We start from the raw sequence: 21143 nt of genomic DNA on the forward strand, positions 1-21143 counted from the left end.
TGTCACAGTAAGTAAATAAATAATGGGCTCCCTCACAGGACAACCTACACCCCCACCTAGCTTAATATTGTCTGCATACTTTGCAACAAAGCATCAATTCCATCATCTAAATCATTGACATACAGTGGCATGCAAAAGTTTGGGCACCCCCAGTCAAAATTTCTGTTACTGTGAATAGCTAAGCGAGTAAAAGATGACCTGATTTCCAAAAGGCATAAAGTTAAAGATGACACATTTCTTTAATATTTTAAGCAAGATTACTTTTTTATTTCCATCTTTTACAGTTTCAAAATAACAAAAAAGGATAAGGGCCTGAAACAAAAGTTTGGACACCCTGCAGAGTCAGTACTTAGTAACATCCCCTTTGGCAAGTATCACAGCTTGTAAACACTTTCTGTAGCCAGCTAAGAGTCTTTCAATTCTTGTTTGGGGGATTTTCGCCCAATCTTCCTTGCAAAAGGCTTCTAGTTCCTAGTTCTGTGAGATTCTTGGGCCATCTTGCATGCATTGCTCTTTCGAGTCTATCCACAGATTTTCAATGATGTTTAGGTCAGGGGAACGTGAGGGTCATGGCAGAACCTACAGCTTGCACCTCTTGAGGTATTCCATTGTGGATTTTGAGGTGTGTTTAGGATCATTATCCTGTTGTAGAAGCCATCCTCTTTTCATCTTCAGCTTTTTTTTTTTTTTTTACAGATGGTGTGATGTTTGCTTCCAGAATTTGCTGGTATTTAATTGAATTCATTCTTCCCTCTACCAGTGAAAAGTTCCCCGTGCCACTGGCTGCAACACAAGCCCAAAGCATGATGGATCCACCCCCGTGCTTAACAGTTGGAGAGGTGCTCTTTTCATGAAATTCTACACCTTTTTTTCTCCAAACATACCTTTGCTCATTGAGGCCAAAAAGTTCTATTTTAACTTCATCAGTCCACAGGACTTGTTTCCAAAATGCATCAGGCTTGTTTAGATGTTCCCTCGCAAACTTCTGACGCTGAATTTTGTGGTGAGGACGCAGGAAAGGTTTTCTTCTGATAACTCTTCCATGAAGGTCATATTTGTGCAGGTGTCACTGCACAGTAGAACAGTGCACCACCTCTCCAGTGTCTGCTAAATCTTCCTGAAGGTCTTTTGCAGTCAAACAGGGGGTTTGATTTGCCTTTCTAGCAATCCTACAAACAGTTCTCTCAGGAAGTTTTCTTGGTCTTCCAGACCTCAACTTGAGCTCCACCGTTCCTGTTAACTGCCATTTCTTAATTACATTACGAACTGAGGAAATTGTTACCTGAAAACATATTGCTATCTTCTTATAGCCTTCTCCTGCTTTGTGGGCATCATTTATTTTAATTTTCAGAGTGCTAGGCAGCTGCTTAGAGGAGCCCATGGCTGCTGATTGTTGGGACAAGGTTTGAGGAGTCAGGGTATTTATAAAGCTTTGAAATTTGCATCACCTGGCCTTTCCTAACGATGACTGTGAACAAGCCATAGACCCTGGTAAAAGTTCAAATCTCTTGGGGTGCCCACAGTCTGACCTCAGTGGTTGGGAAGATGTTGGAGCTGATTATTAAGGATGAGGACTCTGGGTACTTGGAGGTATGTGGTAAAATAGGCCATAGTCGGCATGGTTTCTTCAAGGGAAAATCTTGCCTGACAAATCAAAGGCTTGAGAGCTCAAATCTCTTGGGGTGCCCAAACTTTTGCATGCCATTGTATAATGTAAAAAGAATCGGTCCCAACACAGACCCTTGTGGAGTACCACTATTCATCAGCAGCCAACCAAAAAAGGCTCCATTTATTCCCATGCGTTGCCTCCTCCCATTTATCCACTGCTTTATGCACGCTGGAATCTGTCTTGTAATAACATGGGCTTGTAGCTTAAGCAGCCTCACGTGTGGCACCTTGTCAAAGGCCTTCTGAAAATCCAAGTACACAACATCAACCGATTCTCCTTTGTCCATCCTGCTTGTTATTTCTTCAAAGAATTCCAATAGATCTGTCAGGCAAGATTTTCCCTTGGGGAAACCATGCCGACTATGGCCTATTTTACCACGTACCTCCAAGTACCCAGAGTCCTCATCCTTAATAATCAACTCTAACATCTTCCCAACCACTGAGGTCAGACTAATTAGCCTATAGCCTCCTTTCTTTTGCCTCTCCCTTCTTAAGAATGGAGTGACATTTGCAATTTTCCAGTCTTCTGGAACCATTCCAGAACCTAGTGATTCTTGAAAGATCCAGTGCCTAGGTTGATCTTGGCCTCTGTTAGTGTGACTGAATGCAGCTGTCTTGAACTGAGTGGATTTTCACACCATTTCAGCATATAGGCAAGAGCTGCACCTGGAATTACAATTCCCAAGCCAAACTGATTATAGCAGATTTCTTTTCCTATGGGAACATTAGTGAGTAAAAGTGGCTTTAATAAGCAGTTATATAGTGCACATACACTGGCAGTTATAAACAAATCCACATTTTTAACCTAAATTTAAATTCCACATTGGGATTTATAAATGCCTTGCAAGTTAATTCAAGCCTCTGGGTTCTTCACCCAGTAATCTAACCACAGTGTAAAATCTGGCATTATACATAATGCTCATTTAACACCACCATAATGCATAATTACACAGAACCCAATCTTATCGCGCTTTAAATTTATAAAAAAAATATTAATTATAAAGTTCTGATGAAAGGTCATTCACACCATTTCTCTCCTCACAAATACGGACTCAACTGTTGAATATCTACAGCATTAACTTTTTCAGTTCAAATATCAAGACAACATTTTTAAAAAGAACACTGATTTTGAATATAAATGGACCTACTCCATTGACTCCTTTCTTTTTGGCCTTCCATTCATCCAGCTGGGCTTTGGTCTTTGCATCTACTTTTACGAGCAGCTTTTTGTCTCCTACTTGAAGTTCATGCAATAACCTTAAAGCTCGCAGAGTAGATTCTGGCTCCTTATACTCACAAAATCCGAATGCTAGAAAAACAACAGATGTATTAACACAACCAATATATGACATTTGGATTTTAAGTTGTTAAAACCACAATAATTTCACTGCCCAGTTATCTGCAGTACCTCCACGTTTCTGAAATCACACAGAATTGAAATGAGAAATACACACTTTTCATATCAAGATTAAACAGCAATCCTTTGATATAAGAAAGTTCAATTAACACATTTCCACAATAACTGAATCTCTGGAGCACATCTTTGATTTACAAACCTATCTGTCATACAAACAGCATTTAATGGAATACAGTGGAACAAAATATTCAACCAAGTTGCTGTCCACGTCGTGAGTATTGTTTGCAAGGAACAAAACTGGAAATAATGTTTGTGTCACTGGAAGGAAGATACGGGTGCTGCACCTGGGATCAGTACTGGAATCTTTGCTCCAAATATTACACCTCCTTGTTGGCAGCAAGCCAAAAGATTGTGGGTTTAAGCTCCAATAGCACATGAATACAAACCTGGGCTGACACTTCCAGTATGTTGTAGGAAGCACTGTCTTTCAAGTAAGACAATAATCTGAAGCCCATTATATAAATTTAACTAATTATTTGCTTAATTTGTTAAACGACAGGGCTTGGTAATTAAACACCAAGACGCGGTTTAAAATGAGTAACCTAGATGTCACTTAATTTAATGTAAAGTAACACTAATTTTATAACACAAATGTTAAAATCAAAACATGACTGAAGTAACAAACTCCAGCTGTTAGACACATGGCAGATAAAAGTATGAACCAAGTTATTATGGTGGGAAAAAAAAAAAAGCTTAAATAGAACAAAGTGGAATGAAGCTGCAGAAAGACGTATTTGATTCTAAAAGGAAAAGGCAATCCAAGAAAGCTACTGAAACTACATGGAATTCTAGGCGCTGCTAAGATTTTCATAAAATATCTGCTGACCTCCAGGGCAGAGCATTAGCTCAATTTTTTTGAGCACCACAATCAGAAAGGGTGCAAAGGAATTTTCCTGTTTTGCTACCAATTAGCACAGAAACCAGAGAGGTTTAGAGCAAATGAGCTTTTGATAAGAATATATAGATGTGCAAAATCATTTAATTTTAACAGTGTAATAATGTACAAATACCGTAGATTCCGGATTTTAAGCCGCTACTTTTTCCCCACATTTTGAACAGCTTTGAACTCTGCGGCCTTTAATACGGTGCGGCTAATGTATTATTTTTTTTCATGCCGCCAAAAACATTTTGCCTCGTAACAGTAGACCAATAAAATTGATGAGTAGTTCAGAGGTCCAATGAAATTGTACGATAAATCAAGCGCACTTTCACAATTAAATTATTGTAAATCAGTCATTTGTACTCACCCTCATCAACATGGAAAACACTCGAAGAAAAGCATTGTGCTGCCTTTATGGCAGTTATTTAGTTTATAATATTTTCGCTTAGTAATTCATTTGTTAGTTAAAGTTAGAAGTGTTTTAACTATATTTGTTTTCTGTACTACATCGCGGGATGCTATGACGTCACACCCGGTTTCGCCGCGTCTTGTGGGAAAAATGCCGGTTTGCGATAAACGGGACGGCGGGGGGGGCGAGCGGCGGAGCGAAAACGCTGCTTTTAAGTTAAAGGCGATCAATAACTTTTCCTGGTAGGCTGCAGTATATATATTTTTTACCAGTCGTTAGGAGATATTGGAATGTTGTTCAGTAAAAAAGTATACGCAACGTATATTTAAAAGTAGCCGCGTTACAGGCACGGTTCGAAAAAAAGCATTTGCAATATGTATTTGTTTATGTTACCATAAGGATTTAATTAAAAGTTAAAAAATCCTCACGTGTAATATCTTTCTGTGTAAATATCTCATATTACAACGTGGGACACCTGCGGCCGAAAATCCGGTGCGGCCTGTACAAGTAAAAAATTGATTTTTTTTCTAAAATTAGAGCCAGCGGCTTTTAATCAGGTGCGCTCTGTAGTCCGGAATCTACGGTAATTCCAGTGGCAAGAGTTGGGAACCAGAGCAAGAATAAGAAGCAACAAGAGGAAAAGTTTCTCAAAAAACTTTTCTCAATTATGATCTGAAATGCAAAAAGAGGGATAAGCATATTTTCAGCTCTAACACTCTGAAGTAAATGGGAGGGTTGAAATCTACAAAACTAGGGGAACTATGCAGGGACAGCATAACAATGCTATACCTTCTTTACAAATTCCACGCACTTTCACACAGAAACAAAATACAGGATTACAGATAATATTTTCCACTCCACTTGCCAGTTATTAAACTTGCCCTTGGGCATAGGTTTTTCTTTGCTTATCAAGTTGCTGACAGACATTCTGAGCAGGCAAATAGATCCAACCAACAGTATTTGACATTGAAATTAAAGTCCGAGTACACATTTCAATGAAATACTTTTTAAAACAAATAATAGATTCCTATAGTAAAAATACAGCTATTAATTAAAACCTGATATAAGAAACATTCAAGTTGGTGAAATGTTGGATCGAATCTCTGCCTCTGAGTTCCGATGCTCTTGGAGATGTTACTGAAATTCTGAGATTTATGGATTGGACTGCAGGTCACATTAGCCTCTTTTAGTTCTATTTTTTGTCGTGTTCATTGTTTCTGTGGCTGATTGGGGTTTGGGGTTTGATGTTTTCCATGTGATTGATCTGTTAAGTTTGTGTGTGCGGGAGGAGTTTTGGGGGAGGGAGGGGGTGGGATGAATGTCTTTATTTCAACTACTTTTATGGTGTTCTGCATTTTATGGCTGTCTGGAGAAGACAAATCTCAGATGTATTCTCCATACATACTTAAATAATAAAATGAACCTTTGAACTCTACTTACCTTGCAACTTGCCTGAAGCTCCTTGTACTCTCTTCCAACTTAAAACCAAGCCACATTTCTGTAAATTGGGAGAATTATTGCAATAAATGCCACAAAGTATATTCAACTGAATGTTTGTTTTTTTAAATAAAATGTGATTAAAGATGAACAGTGACACACTTTAAGATGACCAGCATAAAAAAAACAGAACACGAGCACTGAAAAAGTTGAGATGGGCGAGTGGGGAAGAAGTAAGGTGGGAGAACCAAGCATCAGAGAAAAGAGCTATAGGATTAAATGCTCATATTTCCATTAGATGCTGCTGAAGACCTCCAGGTACAGTTCTAACCATTGTATAATTTTGTATGTTTCACCACTTTTTAAAACACAAAAGAACTATAGGGAGATAATGTAGGTAAACTGTAGACAGAATTCCCCAAAGCAGAGCTTATTGATGTTTAAACAGGATGCCTTGACAGATGAATGCATGACTTATGAATTGGTGCAAGGAGCAGGGCTTCAGATGGATCATCGAGATCTCTTCGGGGGAAGGTTTATACAAAAAGGAATGGGGCATATCCTTGCCAGAACTGTTGGGGAGGGTTTAAACTAATATGACAGGGGAATGGTAACCAGAGTAATAGGGCTGAAGATGAGTGAGGCAGTTGGTATACAAGTAGTTGCGGTGTGTAATGAGACTGTGAGGAAAGTCAGGCAGATGATAGGATAAATTCCAGTCGGGGGATGAGCTGCAGTATATAAGTGTGGAAAAAAAAAAATCGAAAAGGGTGACGAATACAGGACTGTAGGCATTACGTTTGAATACACGCAGCATACAGAATAAAGTAACAGTTATGATAGGATGACATTGCAGGCATCACTGAGATGCGGCTGAAAAAAGATCTTATTTGGGAGCTTAACATCCCAGAATACACATTGTATCAAAAGGACAGACAGGTGGGGATGGGGGTGAGGTCGCTCTATTGGTGCCAATTGAACTCCCAATCCAACTATTGGTTAATTGATAAAAATAGGCCTTTTTCTTACCTTCTCAATCACAATGAAGCAATTAAGTTCTTTGATACTTGCCAAGCTGCTCTTCCCACAGGTTAGAAGCAGCACAGATTATCTGGTCAGCCTATCTGAATGATATGGAATAGAAAGCTGTTGAGCACTGGCCCCAAGAAAGGCAAGTGGCTGGCGGACAGGCAACAGGCAGAGCACTACAAACCCCAGAGAAAGGGACTCCCAGAGACAGGCAGGAGGGGGCAAGGAGAGATGGAATGGGGAAATTCCTTAATTTGTCAATAATCTTGCAAGCACATAAAAGTAAACTTTTCTTCAGTTAATCAGAAAGCTAATGCAAGCAAGTTCACAGAAGTAGCCATTGAGGTTGTCAGAGCATAATGTGCTTGATATGACATGTATTTACTACATTGGCTTTCCTGATCTGGTTAGAAGAACATGCCTCTTTGGATGCTAATATACACATGTTGGAGCAAGTCCTCCAGGATGCTGAGTTCTATACCCATGTCAAAACAAAAATCTCTTGCATTGTCTACTTTCAATGGTTTAACTCTTCAGGTTCCAACCTACATCCCTGGTATGGGTTTGAAACAAACTGCTTTAAAACATGAAATATCTTTGCAACATGCACACACCCACCCAAACACTTCACTTAGTTTGAATAATGACTTGCCAGACTGGCAGAGATCACTGAAATATACTGCCCAGACTTTGTGCCCACTACTTTCTGCTATATGATTCACAGACTAATTCACAAAGCACCCATATTAACAACAAATATTCTGTTATACAGCTCACCGACAATAAATATTTAGGATAATAAATAAATAATTTACCTAGACCAAAGACTGTGATGTTGAATCATACTCCATCACATTAAACCAACTTGGAAAAGAGGAAAATATTTAGAATTAAGTTACATATATTACAGAAGGATGAAATGCAAACTTACCGCCAGTAACTGCCTGATTAACATATCAGAAGCTTTCTCAGAAATGTTGCCTACAAAAACTGTTGTAGTCGGACCACTGCTTTCATCACTTTCACGATTCCTTTGAGCAGCATGGTCCTTCCTTGGTCCAATATGCTTTCCAACCAGAGGCACAGAGGTTGGCACCAATACCTATGTAAAACACTGGAATGTTTTAATCTGTTATCTCAAATAAGAAAAGTGCTATAGATGACCCTGTCGTATCCTTGCAAAGCAACAGCATTAATTGAGTTCATTATAAACAGAGATGCCAGTAGTATGGAGCTATTGATCTTGCTAAAGTCCATGTGAGATTATGTTCCTGTTCAAATTTCAAAGTTATATTAACATAATCTGTTTTTTTTCCCATTTAAACATTACACTAAACCACAAAATACTGTAAATAGGAAATTTTATACAAAATGGTGGAAATATCAAAAAATATCAATTTGACAACAATAAAGTTCACGATGTAAACATAGATTCTATTAATCTAATGTTAACTTTAAAACATGACAGAACACAGCCATGCTAAAGTAGTTTCTATGAAATGGCTGCTATTGTCAATCACACCAGGCTTTTTTCTTTATCACAAGACCCACTGTTTGCACACCAGCATGGATGCTCCTTTCTTTCTCAACTCAGCAATCCAGAGCTGCAGAGAAGATATCAACAAAAACAAAGGAAAACAAATAAAATAATAGCAGACGAAAGATGCAGAGTGGAGAGGAAGTGACAAAGCCAAAATCTGAAGGGAGAAAATAAACTGAAGGCAGCAAGCAAAGTGAATAAGTGAAACAGAGGAGCTAAATGACAACAGGCAAAGATTAGGAAACCAGTATTTATGAACAGAATTATCACAGGAACGATGTGGCAAATGGTTGAGAAAAAATATTAAAGACAACAAATTGGAGGTGCAAAAAACTGCAGATTCTGTAACCTGTAAAAAGAATTCAGTAGTTCAGACATTATCCACAGAGGCAGAGATCAACAGTGTTTAGACACTGAATCAGGGCTGAGAGGGTAGAGGAGATTTAACTCGTATAAGGTGAGGGTAAGGAATGAGGTAGGAGCAGGCAGTATGAACAAGAGATGTGGCGTTGTTGGGCAGGTGTAGCCAGTTGGGGAAGGTGGAATGGAATCAGGAGACAATGGTTAGTGGGTAGGAAAGTGAAAGGGCTGTGGAAGAAGGAACCTGATTGGAAAGGAGAGTGGACCATGGGAGAAAGGGAAGGATGAATGTACTGGGGAAAGTGATGGGTGAAGAGGTGAGAGAAGAGCTACAGTGGAAAACTGAAGAGGAGCTAAGTTGAGGATAAACTGTTTATTGAGGATAAATTAACAGAAGTTGGAAAAAAAAATTGATGCTCATGCCATCAGGTTGGAGCAGGGACGGCCAACCTGTGACTCATGCAGGGACGGCCAACCTGTGACTCATGTGCCAAAAGTGACGCACTGGATGATTAGAAATGGCGCAATGCACCCCAGTGATAATAAAAAGTAAGCCTACTCATGCAAAAACAGATTTGTAGAAAAAAAATCTATAACAGGAATTCAAGTAGCTTAGAGCTAGAAATGGGTTATACTGAGAATAAATCTAAAACTTAGCAATTATTTTTAGTGATTTTATTATTTCATGCACATCTTTTGGCGAATGTTGTCTTCTTTCACATTAATCTGTTCTCAATTTTTAAAAAAAGTTCAATGAGTCAAACTAGGAAAGAAGGACTTTTGTTCTGCAGTCATTCCATAACTGTTCAATACACGTTTGATACTTGTTTGATCCTGAGGTGCCAGGCGTCTGCACCAGCAGTGCATCGCAGGTTTTTGGCACTCAGTTTACAATTGACACTCGTGTGCTATGGATTTGTGCTTCGTTCGTCCTTTGTGAACATCTGCAACTCTGTACTTATTCAAAAATTAAGCCTTGTTTTTACATTCAGTTACCCATCACAGTGCAAAAGAAAATGAGCAAAAGAAAAGCAGAAAGTGATAGTAAGCATGAATTCAATGAACAGTGGGAAAATGAGTTCTTATTTATAGCGGGTCCGTCAGGAAAACCGTTGTGTATTATTTGTGAAAACACTTTCTCACATAATAGAAGACATGATCTTAATAGACACTATAAAACACATCAGACTGAAATAGAAGGATAACTGAAGCTGGGTCTGAGTTACGGAAAGATTATGTGATTAAGAAAAAGGAAGAAATCAAAAGATGACAAAATATATTAAGTGTCTCATTAAGTTATGTTTATCTTGTTTTTATATTAAATATGTCTATATTAACATATTTTTACAAGAACTGAATGGAAGTACAAGAGTTGTATGGCACATCTGAACTTTTGTGTGAAAAAAATTGACGCAATTGAGCATCATTGTGTCAAGATGGGGCCATGGACCAAGATGTTGGAATGGGAATGGGGATAGGCATTAAAATGGTTGGCCACTGGGATAATCCACCTTTGGCAGATGGAGCTGAGGTGTTTGACAAAGCAGTCCCCCAACTTATGCTGGATCTCACCAACGCAGAGGAGGCTAGCTTGGGAGCAGCAAATACAATAGATCCGCAGGTGAAATGTTGTCTCACCTGGAAGGACTGTTTGGGGCCCAAAGGAAGAGGTGAATGAGCAGATGTAGTATTTCTGTAACCTGCAGGTTAATTTGCCAGAGGGGAAATTAATGGGAAGGGCCAAATTGGCAAGGATGTTACAAGGGAGCAATCCCTGTGAAAAGCGGAGAGTGGTGGGGGGAGAAGATAGGGTGAGCGCAGATGTCTGGGAAATGGAGGACATGCAGGTGAGGGCAGCATCAATGGTGAAGGAAGGGAAACCCTATCCTTTGAAGCAGAACATTTCTGATTTCCTGGAAAGGAAAGCCTCACCAGAGAACAGATGTGGCAGAGGTGAAGGAACTGAGAAAAGGCAATAGCAAAAGCTGCAGACTTTGGAATCTGATCAACAAAGGTGTTGATAAGTGGAATCAGACAAGGGAGGGATGATGGGCAGATGAAGCTAGTTGGGAAAGATAGGAACCAGCAAGCAGTGTGTGGTAGATGGGTAGATAGAATCGGGTGGGGGAGGAGAACAAAACTGAGATTGCATGGTTGTTGGGAGCAAGTGTGGCATTAGCAGAGTAGAGGTTATCTGGATTGGAAAGTTGATGAGCTGGAATAAGAGATGAGGTGCTGTTCTTCTAAGTTGTGCTTGGCTTTGAAACAGCAGCAAAGGCCAAAAGGTGGTATACCCCTTGGAGAAAAAAAGCTGTGCATCTCAACCAGCATGATACCTTAATTCCAAAGGTTAATATACAAAGAATGCTTATGCAAAGTATTGACTTTACAGATTATGGAACAATAGGTTTTCAGGGTATTAACAGGAGCATAGAACAAAAACTTAAAGGCACATCTTTTGAGAGTAAAGTTCAAAAGTATTAAGGTGGTGGAAGCATAAGATTCTTCCACATACAGTATTTGATACAAGATCATACTTACACAGATTTGCTAACATACTTAAGGATATAGAGTAATGGTAAACAGAAATGGGTTACATCAGCCACTGTCTCATCAAATGGTGCAATATGTTAGAAGCTTAATGGCTACCCCTTCCCTCCACTAGATGCAAATATGCAGCCAGCTTATGTCAATAGTGTCTATAAAACATTATTCCCAAAAAGAACATAATATTTCATAAATAAGGGAAAGGGAGAAATCAGGATGACAAACTGCTCTGGCAAAAAAGTGTTACATGTAATGCTTCTACAAAACTAGCTGTTCACTGCTAGTGCAGATAGTCATGCTGCCTCAGGTAGTAACATCACAGTCTGTAAATAATCAGGAACTAAACATGCAGGCTTCCAATTCTAGCTATAATGCCAATGACCCATTAGAAACTGCGCAGCTATGGACATCAGGCAAATGCAGGGATGGATTTAGTAAGGTCTTCCATTATATTACACACTCCCATTAAGAGGACTGTTTATATCTGCACAATAAATCAAAATAAAGTCATGGCTACCATTGTAAAATAGAGAAATGTACTTAAATTAAATACTAAAAATAACATTTGTTTCATTTGGATTTAGTTAATGTACATTATTTCAACTTTTAAGTGTAATTTTAAAATATTGTGTCATCAGGTTCTCCAGCCTATTGTCATATTCAGAAGTTAAAACAATGTTTTTTTTCCAATGACTGATTACACTACTGCTGCTAAATCTGTTCTTCCACAGTTGCTGTAATCACCCAACTCACTCATACATGCTTAAACCCTCCCTGCTTCGCTCATTCACTTCCTAAGCATACGCAGCTAGAAAGGCCACTAATTTTTTTTTGTAGATTAAACATATTTAGCATAATGCTATGGGATGCTCATAACCACCATGTGAATTCACCAAATTCAGCATGAGTGTCTGGGATAGCACTGAAAATTAATGGCAAGACTTGGGACACAGGAAAAGAAAATATGGGAACTGTTTTCATATAATTCTTAGTGTTCAGTTATATTCTGCCACTGGCAGTGGTCCCATAACAGGTTACCTGTTTGCCCTCTGTTGGGCAACGGTTCATGGTGTACAGCAAGGAGACCTGAAAAGGGGGAGGGAGACAACAACAGTAATAAATACAACAGCTTACATAAACATGGGATTCAGTTCTTGTCACATATGGAAGACACTTAAAAATGACACTTCAATTTTAAATTTAATGGTTCTAATTTTCATGCACTTACAGATGAAGGAATATGCCAAGCAAAACTCCCAGATAACCCACACTGAATTTGGAACCATCTCATGATGGTTATTGGCAAAACAAAAATGGCTTACTTTGAATTAAATATTCTTAATTGTGAAAAATTTATAAATGTTTTATGTTGGACTTCAATATCATTCTTCACAAAAACATTTTTGGTTGACACTTACACAAGTTTGGATGACCAGATTTTACGAGAATTTGTTTAAAAAAACATTTTAAATTTTACACAGTAGGCCACACAACTCTCCTATTCATACAATCATGTCGGAACTTGAAAATCAATTCAACATTCTCACTGTCCCAACATCCCTTGATACACCCAGAGCTTTAAAGCTTGTTCTTTGTACTGAATACATTCAACAAATGAACACCAACACAAAACCCTGGAGCAAAATATTCCCAAAACATTTCACTGAGAAACCTTGATGAGACAAAGCAAAACTGTAACTACCTGAGATACTAGTTTTTTAATACTTCCCCAAGTCCTTTGAGAATTTTATAACTTAACAATTTCCCCCTCTCTATCTTGATACTTCAGGCAATAAAGGCCTCATTAAAAAGCCTTCTTGCTCTAACACGATTATTTTAATTTCAGGATTACATAAAATAAAAACAATGTGCTTTGCAATTTTAGTTTAATGGCTAAATATCAGTCAGATTTCCCACCCCATCCTACGTTGCACCGGCTTCAGTTAGTAATTTTTCCTCGAACTAAATGATGCAGATCCCATCAGGAACAGTAGGATATCCTAATACCTATTATAAGTGCATGTAAGCAAACAATCCAACAAAGAATCAATGCCTTCAGAAGAGGCAAGAAAATGGGTGCAAAATGAAAACAATTATTACTACCTTTTAAAAGTAAGAGATAACATTATCCCTGGGTGAAGTTTATCATGAATTTTCTATGCCTGGATCAGATAAATTCTCCACAAATAAACACTGGCATTGTCCAAAAAAAAAACTGACATTGTGTTTTCTGTCCCCCCTGTAAAGTTTTGTGTAGTGGCATTATTTGAAATGACAACCCAATTAATACAGAACAAAAATCACTTTCTAAACATTGGTCAACATGAAGTGGTGACCCTCACTAAATACCTATAAACTTATGACCTAGTACAAACTAAATCATGCAAAAAAACTATTAATTAGCCAGCAAGATTTTTATTCACAAGTTTATTAAAAAAAAATTCTGCTGGCAGAGCTAGATTTGTTTCATCTTAAATTAAAATTCTCACATTAATTGGCTTCAAGGAATATTATTAGCTATCTCTACTGAACTGGAGGTAAACATTCATATTCCCTACATGGAGAACTAAACATAACCTTCAAAATGATGGCCTGAAGCACGAGTGTTCCTCAAAAGCAGTTTTTAAAATCACTCAACAGATGGTGATTTTATTCCTACGTTACCGTGGTTGAGAAGGGAGGTGCACTAACTAGAAATTTCAAAAGTGAAGGCTTACAATACAGTAATTTTCCACTACCATTTTGCTGCCTGTGTTCATTCAGTTCTGAACAAAAGTATAAGGCTGAACTTTAAGCATTCTATTTGTTTTTTAAAGAAATCTGAAAAGAAGTATGCTTTTGTGTTTGTGAATGTCAAACATCAATATTCACTATCTTTTGCTTTTCTGGATGTGGAGGGCAGGGCCTATTTTGATAAAATGTAATTGGATTGACACTGAAAGGCTCAACATTTGGGATGTAGGCATTCAGCTGCAGTACAACAGTTGCAGACACTGGGTAATGAACACCTTAAAGTTTTGGGCCTGATATACACAACTACAAGTGTGGATGGCTTCCTGCAGCTAGCTGGATTACAGAGATCTGGGGAAAGATGAAAGAGAACCTCAAAAAGATATAATTCTTACTTATGTGCCTATGTTTGTGAGATTGACAAAGACAAGTTACTTCCCAGCTGACAGATAATGCAGGAGGACAACTGTTGATTGACCATGAATTGGCGGCATTAGTCTTGGGGAAGGTGAAACTCTACAACTGAACCTCATCAAAACTGCGATGAACTGCTTTATAAGAAATCACAAACACACAGTGTTTGAAGAAGAACTCAGTGGGTCAGGCAGCATCTACAGAGGAAAATGAAGAGTTCTGAGTTTTGTGCAATGATCAGGACTGGAAAAGGAGGGGGCAGAAGCCAGAATAAGAAGAGTAGGGGGAGGAAGAGGATCAACAGCTGACTGGCAGGAGGATGGGGCAGGGGAGCAAAAAGGGAATAATGTGAGAAGCGAAGTGATAGGGTGGAAAGGCAAAGGGCTGAAGAAAGAATATGATAGAGAGAGCTATCATGTCACCCTTACAAGGCAGTTTTCTGTTGTATATTTAATCTAGACTGAACAGAGAATAATAAGTCCAAATCTTTATTTTAAATGGAGAGAGGCTTGGAAAGTTGGATGGGGATTCATTTGTTATGGTTGAGAAGTAGAGGAAATAAAGACTGGGAAAAAGGCAACCACTGGATATGTAACAGTTTACAAAGAAAACAAGTAGTCATAAAGAATGGCAGGATCCCTACATTCAGGCAAGAGAAGGAAAGATTTAAAAAGGCAGATAATCCCTGGGTTACATCAGGGTCCCTGAACACTGTTTGTAACCCAGACTGTTCATAAATTGAAAACAAACAACATGTGGGAGAGAGAGCAGGCACAGGAAGAGGGGTGCCAGCTGGCCTCATCATCTCAATGACTGAATGAGTAGTGCTCCCAGCTCTGCCTAGAGCAGAGAAGGCATGTAGAAATGACCTGCTTCCACCTGTCAGAAGATACCTGCAGCAGCCAGCAAATTCATCTCCATCCATGTTGCTGATCTCCCAAACGCTTGTTCATATGAATGGCTGTCCATAAGGCACACATGTGTAACCTGAGGAGGACCTTTAGTAGTAATATTAGTTTAGGAAATGATCACCATTGTGTGGAACAATGACATGCTAAAAATCAATTAATGAGGTAAACAGATCGTGCAGAGGAATTAATGAGCAGTCCACTGCATAGAAGGTTACTGAAGAGTTGCAGGGAGCCAACAGACCGAATTTACAGGCAAATTTCTCAGGTATATAATAATATCCTAACAACAGGATTCCAAAAATGCAGCATTGGGACAGAAACAGTGCAAAGTGTAAAATGCACAGAATACACAAAAGGTCAGACGAAAAGGCTGGCAACCGGAGAACATTTTGTACAGCATTTTTAACTCAGTTAGAATTAGGAATATTGGAGAAAATATAGACCTGGAGTCAGTGTTGAGATATGATTCAACTGAAATGAACTGGAAACTATTCCTTGACAGGAAGTCAATGGAAAGGGCTGGAGAAAATGAGGATAGAGCATATGTACTCCCATTTCAAGAAATGGACTACAAACGTGTGATGCAAGGGAATCTGAAATAAAGAACAGAGCTTACAAAGTGAGCTCTTCACCTCAACAACTGGGGTGGGGGGGGGAGAGGGGGGTTAGTTAGCATGCAGCAAGAAAAAAGGACAGGTAGAGAGCTTAATGGAGGAATGTGAGTAATGAGAGGGCAAAATTTATTTTAAAAAATCAGGAACGTGTAGAAATTGCATAAAAGAACACTGTAAAATCAAAGGAAGTAGAAGGCCATTTCTAATCACTAAAGGGAAACAGGCTAAAAATGGTATCTCATTGTAAGGACAAAAATCAGGTATGGTTCTAAACAAGTACTTTGCAAATGTCTCCATCAACAAGAATTAACAATACGCAACACAGGCCATGGAGAATATTACAGAAATCTAATACCTTTAATCACTATAACCTAAAAAAGCATTCATGGCCTCTTAACGCAGAGATAAAGTTAGAGGCTCTTACCACCATTTTACAATTCTCTTCAGTAAAAGGCTTGGTGCCACAATATGAAGACAGCTAATAAGGTCTCCTTAGTTCAAAAGGTACATTGTGACAAACCAAGAAATTATAGACCAGACAACCAACATTAATTTGTAAATTATTAGAAACATTTCTTCAGTGCAGTACACATATTTAAAAAGACAGTTAAGGACAATCAGAATTAATTTGAAAGAACTGAAACTTGCTTGGATGTTTTTTTGAAGTGATGTCAAGTAGAGTTGAAGAAGTTAGCCATTTGGTGTAGTCTATATAGATTATTAGCAAGATGTCTGGCAAAATTTCTCATGGCACATCAGTATAAATGTACATGGCAACCAAGGTAAAACTGAAAGAATAATAGGACTATGCTAATTAATTCAGCAAAGCCAAGAACTTTTCATGCTGTAAAAAGTTATTCGTTAAGATAGCAGAACAGACAGATGTGGTTAAGACACACATGAGAAACACCTTAACTGCACAAGGCATTGCACTAAAAAGGAGTTGTACAGCAGTAATAGTCTTGGCCACCATACTACTGGAGCAATTAAATAACTGTACAATTCTGTTCAGCACATTCTAGCAATTGGAAGTATTTATGAGCTAGGGCTCGAGAATGATAGTTATGAGACAACACTGGAATGTGTAGATGTTTTCTTCAGAACAAAGCTGGCTTTAGAGTGATTCAACTGAGGTGAATAAAATTCTGACAGGACAGGACTAGACTCACAGGAAAACCTATTTCCCCCTTATAAGGGAGTCAATAACTAGAGGACAGATTAATACAAAAGTTGAGGAAAAAAAAATCTACCTGGAGTGGTGGGTGCCTGTAACTTGCTGCCTAAAAGGGAGGTGGAGACAGAAACCCTCATTACCATTTTTAAACATCTAGACAGTTTTCTACAACAACTTAACAGTGCTACGAGCTGGGAGGTGGATTGGCCTAAATATCATTTTAGTTGGCATCAATACAATGGCCTAATAATGGTAGCATCTATGATTCAATTAAAATATCAAGCATGCTAGCTCGGGATGAATGACTGCAGATGAATACCAAAGTACTGTACTGAAAAGTTTTCAGTAAGTTCATTAGCAGTTGCACATTCCTGTTTAGTATCATGAAGCAGCAGGTGGCAGTGACACATAGCCTCCCGAACCTTTTAAAGACCACCTCTAAAATGCAATTCAAAGCACTATGTACTTCCAACTCTGCTTCTAGATCTACTAGCAGAAATAAATCAATATTGGCATCATCTTCCGGGCCACCATTCCTAGGACCGAAGCTCTTGTATTCGGTTGTCCCTCATAAGCAGGCCACCAAAGCAAGCATGGATAATAACTGACTCCTACAACAGCACTACATTCTAAGCTTTGTCATCGTGAGATTGTCAAGTCAGAGGAACAATTTAAAGATGTTCTCAAAGCCTCCTTGATAAAGTATCCATCAACTTCTAGAATCCCCAGCCCATGTTTGCTCAAAATGAACTAGCGGCACTAGAAACCCTGAATCCCCACTATTGGGATTCATGCAGCAGCTCAGTATAAAACCACCAGGAGTGTATGTCATCTAATATAACCCACCCTTCTCATCAAGGATCTCTTGCTAGTCTAGAGTTCCTACAATGGCCTTGTCAATCAACTGAGAACCCACAGAACTAGAACGGAAAAATCAATGACCCCCCCACCCCCAGGACTGTCTGAAAATGTGGTGGAATCACTAACCCCGGTACAAACATGCACTGATTCTTTAAATGCAATTTAATTATATCATACTTACAGTTGTGGCAGGAGTCATTATCCCCATAGGAACAGGAATCATAGGTGCTCCTAAAAATAAAGAGTAAACATGTCAAGTAGATCACTGTTCTAAAGTACAGATTCAACAAAGCTACTTATTCATACCCGGTACTAGGCAAACAAATGCTTGTGAAGTTCCCAGGGTCTGCATCTTGGCGTCTTTAATAAGGTGGCAGCAGAGATAGTGAATTTTCCCCAAAGTGCTATATATTTTTTCAAAAGGTCCCAATGAAATGGAAAATTAGAAATGTAATGTCCCTTTTAGGAAGGGGGAGACAGAAAGTAGAAAATTGTAGGCTGGTATTGGAAAATACTGGAATCCATTAAATAGCAGAAAATTTGAAAATCGTAACACAATTAAGCAGCACCAACAGCTCTGAAAATGAAACTCTGTGCAAGCATAGTATATGGTGCATTTGCTTTCCAAAAGGTATTCAATATGGGGTGCTACATAAAAAGGTCATGGTACAAGGTAAGAACTAAGAGCCCAAGGCATTCAAGGTCACTCTAAAAACAGATGGAATAAAATAGTTTTCAGATTGTCAGGCTGCAGCTAGTAAGGTGCCACAGGGTTTAGTCCTGTGGCCTGAACAATTTACAATCTATACCATTAAATGAGTTGAGTGCATTGCAGCCAAACTTGCTGGCGACACAAAGAAAAGTTGGAAGCAAGTCAAGATGGTGCAAAGATTGATTAAGTTAGTGGGCAAAAATGTGGCAGGCGGAATACAGAGTGGGGAAAGGTGAAGTTATCCTCTTGGTGAAAGAAACAGAAAAGCAAAAAGTGTTGTCTTAATAGAGACCGCTAATTGCATTTATTGTAAAGGGGTAGAGCATATATATAGGTGAACTCTTGATACGACTTCACAGGGTATTGTTGAGATCACCCTGGAGTCCTGTGTTGCTTCGGTTTGCTTATTTAAGGTACAAAGTATTAGCAGTTAAGAGGTTCACAGGTTGATTCACAGGATGCAAGGATGACTTGTGAAGGAAGAACAGTTTGAGACCTTTCTTTGATAAAAATTCAATCATGGGAATATCAATGTTTATTGCCCATTCCAATTGCCTCTCAGCCGAGGATACAGTTAAGAGTCAACTGTATTGGTGGGGCTTGAGTCATGTGCAGGATGGAGATTCCCAATGGCAACCTGGTAACTTGCCCTTTTTGTTTTAAAATTCCAGATTTATATACCAGTTGATTTTTATTCCTGACTGCCATGCAGAAATCACTTCTCTGGATCAATGGTTCAGAATCATGACTGTTTGCCCAGTAACTTAACAATTACGCTGCTGTAGCTCCTACGCTCATTGAAGTTTAGAAAAATGAGGTGATTTTATTGAAACTTACGATTCTGAAGGGGTTTGACACAGTAGATGTTGAGAGGATGTTTCTCATGGGGGAAACCCGAACCTGGGGGGCACAGTTTCAGAATGAAAGGTCACTTATTTACGATGGATATCAGGAGGAATTTCTCTCAGGGAATCTAGAATCCTGGGAGGCTGGCTAAATGAACTTATCTAAGAACGAAAGCTATTTTTGAACTATAACGGGTGTCAAGGGTCAAGAAGTTTCAAAGAACCACATGGCATACTCTGGCTTCTTTTAATAATAATTCTTACTGTATTCACAACCAGCTCTCAAGGATGTAACTAATGTAGCCAAATATCCCAATAATCAATAGTATCATACTCCAACACAATATTACTCATTTAGTAGGAGAGCACATCAAAAAGGAGTAGCAATACCCAACTAATTTCTTTGAGAATTAAAACTCAGTTAGTTTTCAAAACTCTTCTACTTTATTTATCAAACTAGTTTCTCTTCATTATTTTCCTTAAGCATTTCATGCAGTGAAGTTTGTTGTTAACTCTTTCCTGGATTTATTTGGGCTAATTTCTTCATGGCCCCTTCAACATAAAATCAATTTGAAAACCTTTGCTTTTCCTCTCCTATCCAATCCCCTCAATTTTAACACAATAGGTGTAACAGTTTATACAGACTTAACTTTTACTAATAAGCTTTCGCTACAGCTTACTTAACAAATATCAAAGTTACATACCGGGTGGCACAGAAGGTGGGAAGCTTGCAAACTGTGGAGGAGGAATACCCGGCGGCAATGGGGGTATCCCTAAGGGAGGACGATTCATATGCGGTGGAAATGACATTTCTCGAGCACCAACCTGAAATAGGCAACACTGATCAAAGTCAAAACTTGTAAACTTTGGTATGTTTTAAGGGCAATACTTAAAGAACAATTCATGTTCTAAAAAAAAACACATTTTTAATTGTCTAGAAACTAACTTAGACATGTTGGACTTTAGTGTTAGTCAATGATGAGATGTTAGCAATCTTACCTGTCAAGCTGTGGGAAATTCTAGTCTGGATATGTTATCACAAAAACCTATACTGCTCCTACAACTCCATGGTGTCCACTTTTGTTTTAACCTTCCATAAGGAACTTATTGCCATCTCAAAGTGACTTTGTAAAGATATTATTGTTACACCATGAGGTCTGGTTTCTATAGTACAAAAGAGGATATGGAAGAATTGGAGAAAACTCAGTGATGGATCTATATCTGACAGGTTAAAATCACTGGGAAAGAGCGAACAGGCTGGGTTCGGAATAAGGATCAGGGGCGACCTGATGAATTATGAATACTTAATAAGACACTAACAAACTCAGGAGATCTAACAAATTCTGAATTGCATTGAAGAGGATGAACTTAAAGTTGGAGTGGTCAAACCCAAGCCTCTATACCACCAAATGCAACGGGATCTTCAATGTTCTTATCGGGAGACCACAGTCAATACAGACTGACATCTCCTCGCTATCAAGAGGTGTCACAATAACAACCTCTCACACTCAATGTCAAGACCAAAGAATTGTTTGTGGACTTCAGGAGGGAAGTCAGAAGAACACACCAGTCCTCATTGACAGGTCAGTGGTGGA

At 38.7% G+C, this 21143-nt stretch overlaps 1 protein-coding gene across 11 annotated transcripts in view; it reads right to left on the reverse strand.

Annotated features, from left to right (window-relative positions):
* The window catches only part of LOC140725232 (RNA-binding protein 25-like), an 84743-nt gene that overhangs the window by 38927 nt on the left and 24673 nt on the right, over positions 1–21143 (reverse strand). For 4 of the 11 annotated variants that reach the window (XM_073040404.1, XM_073040405.1, XM_073040401.1 and 1 more), the window contains 8 exons: positions 20253–20373; positions 19541–19603; positions 18173–18222; positions 17207–17236; positions 12326–12373; positions 7772–7942; positions 5815–5872; positions 2817–2977 (listed from right to left, as the gene is read on the reverse strand). In XM_073040404.1, the coding sequence (XP_072896505.1) occupies positions 2817–2977; positions 5815–5872; positions 7772–7942; positions 12326–12373; positions 17207–17236; positions 18173–18222; positions 19541–19603; positions 20253–20358 (687 nt within the window). In that variant the 5' untranslated portion in view covers positions 20359–20373. The remainder of the gene's footprint in view (positions 1–2816; positions 2978–5814; positions 5873–7771; positions 7943–12325; positions 12374–17206; positions 17237–18172; positions 18223–19540; positions 19604–20252; positions 20374–21143) is intronic. The other 7 variants (XM_073040409.1, XM_073040408.1, XM_073040410.1 and 4 more) reach the window with 5 other exon arrangements.

This window comes from Hemitrygon akajei, chromosome 3, assembly GCF_048418815.1.
Source record: "Hemitrygon akajei chromosome 3, sHemAka1.3, whole genome shotgun sequence".
NCBI classification, from domain to species: domain Eukaryota; kingdom Metazoa; phylum Chordata; class Chondrichthyes; order Myliobatiformes; family Dasyatidae; genus Hemitrygon; species Hemitrygon akajei.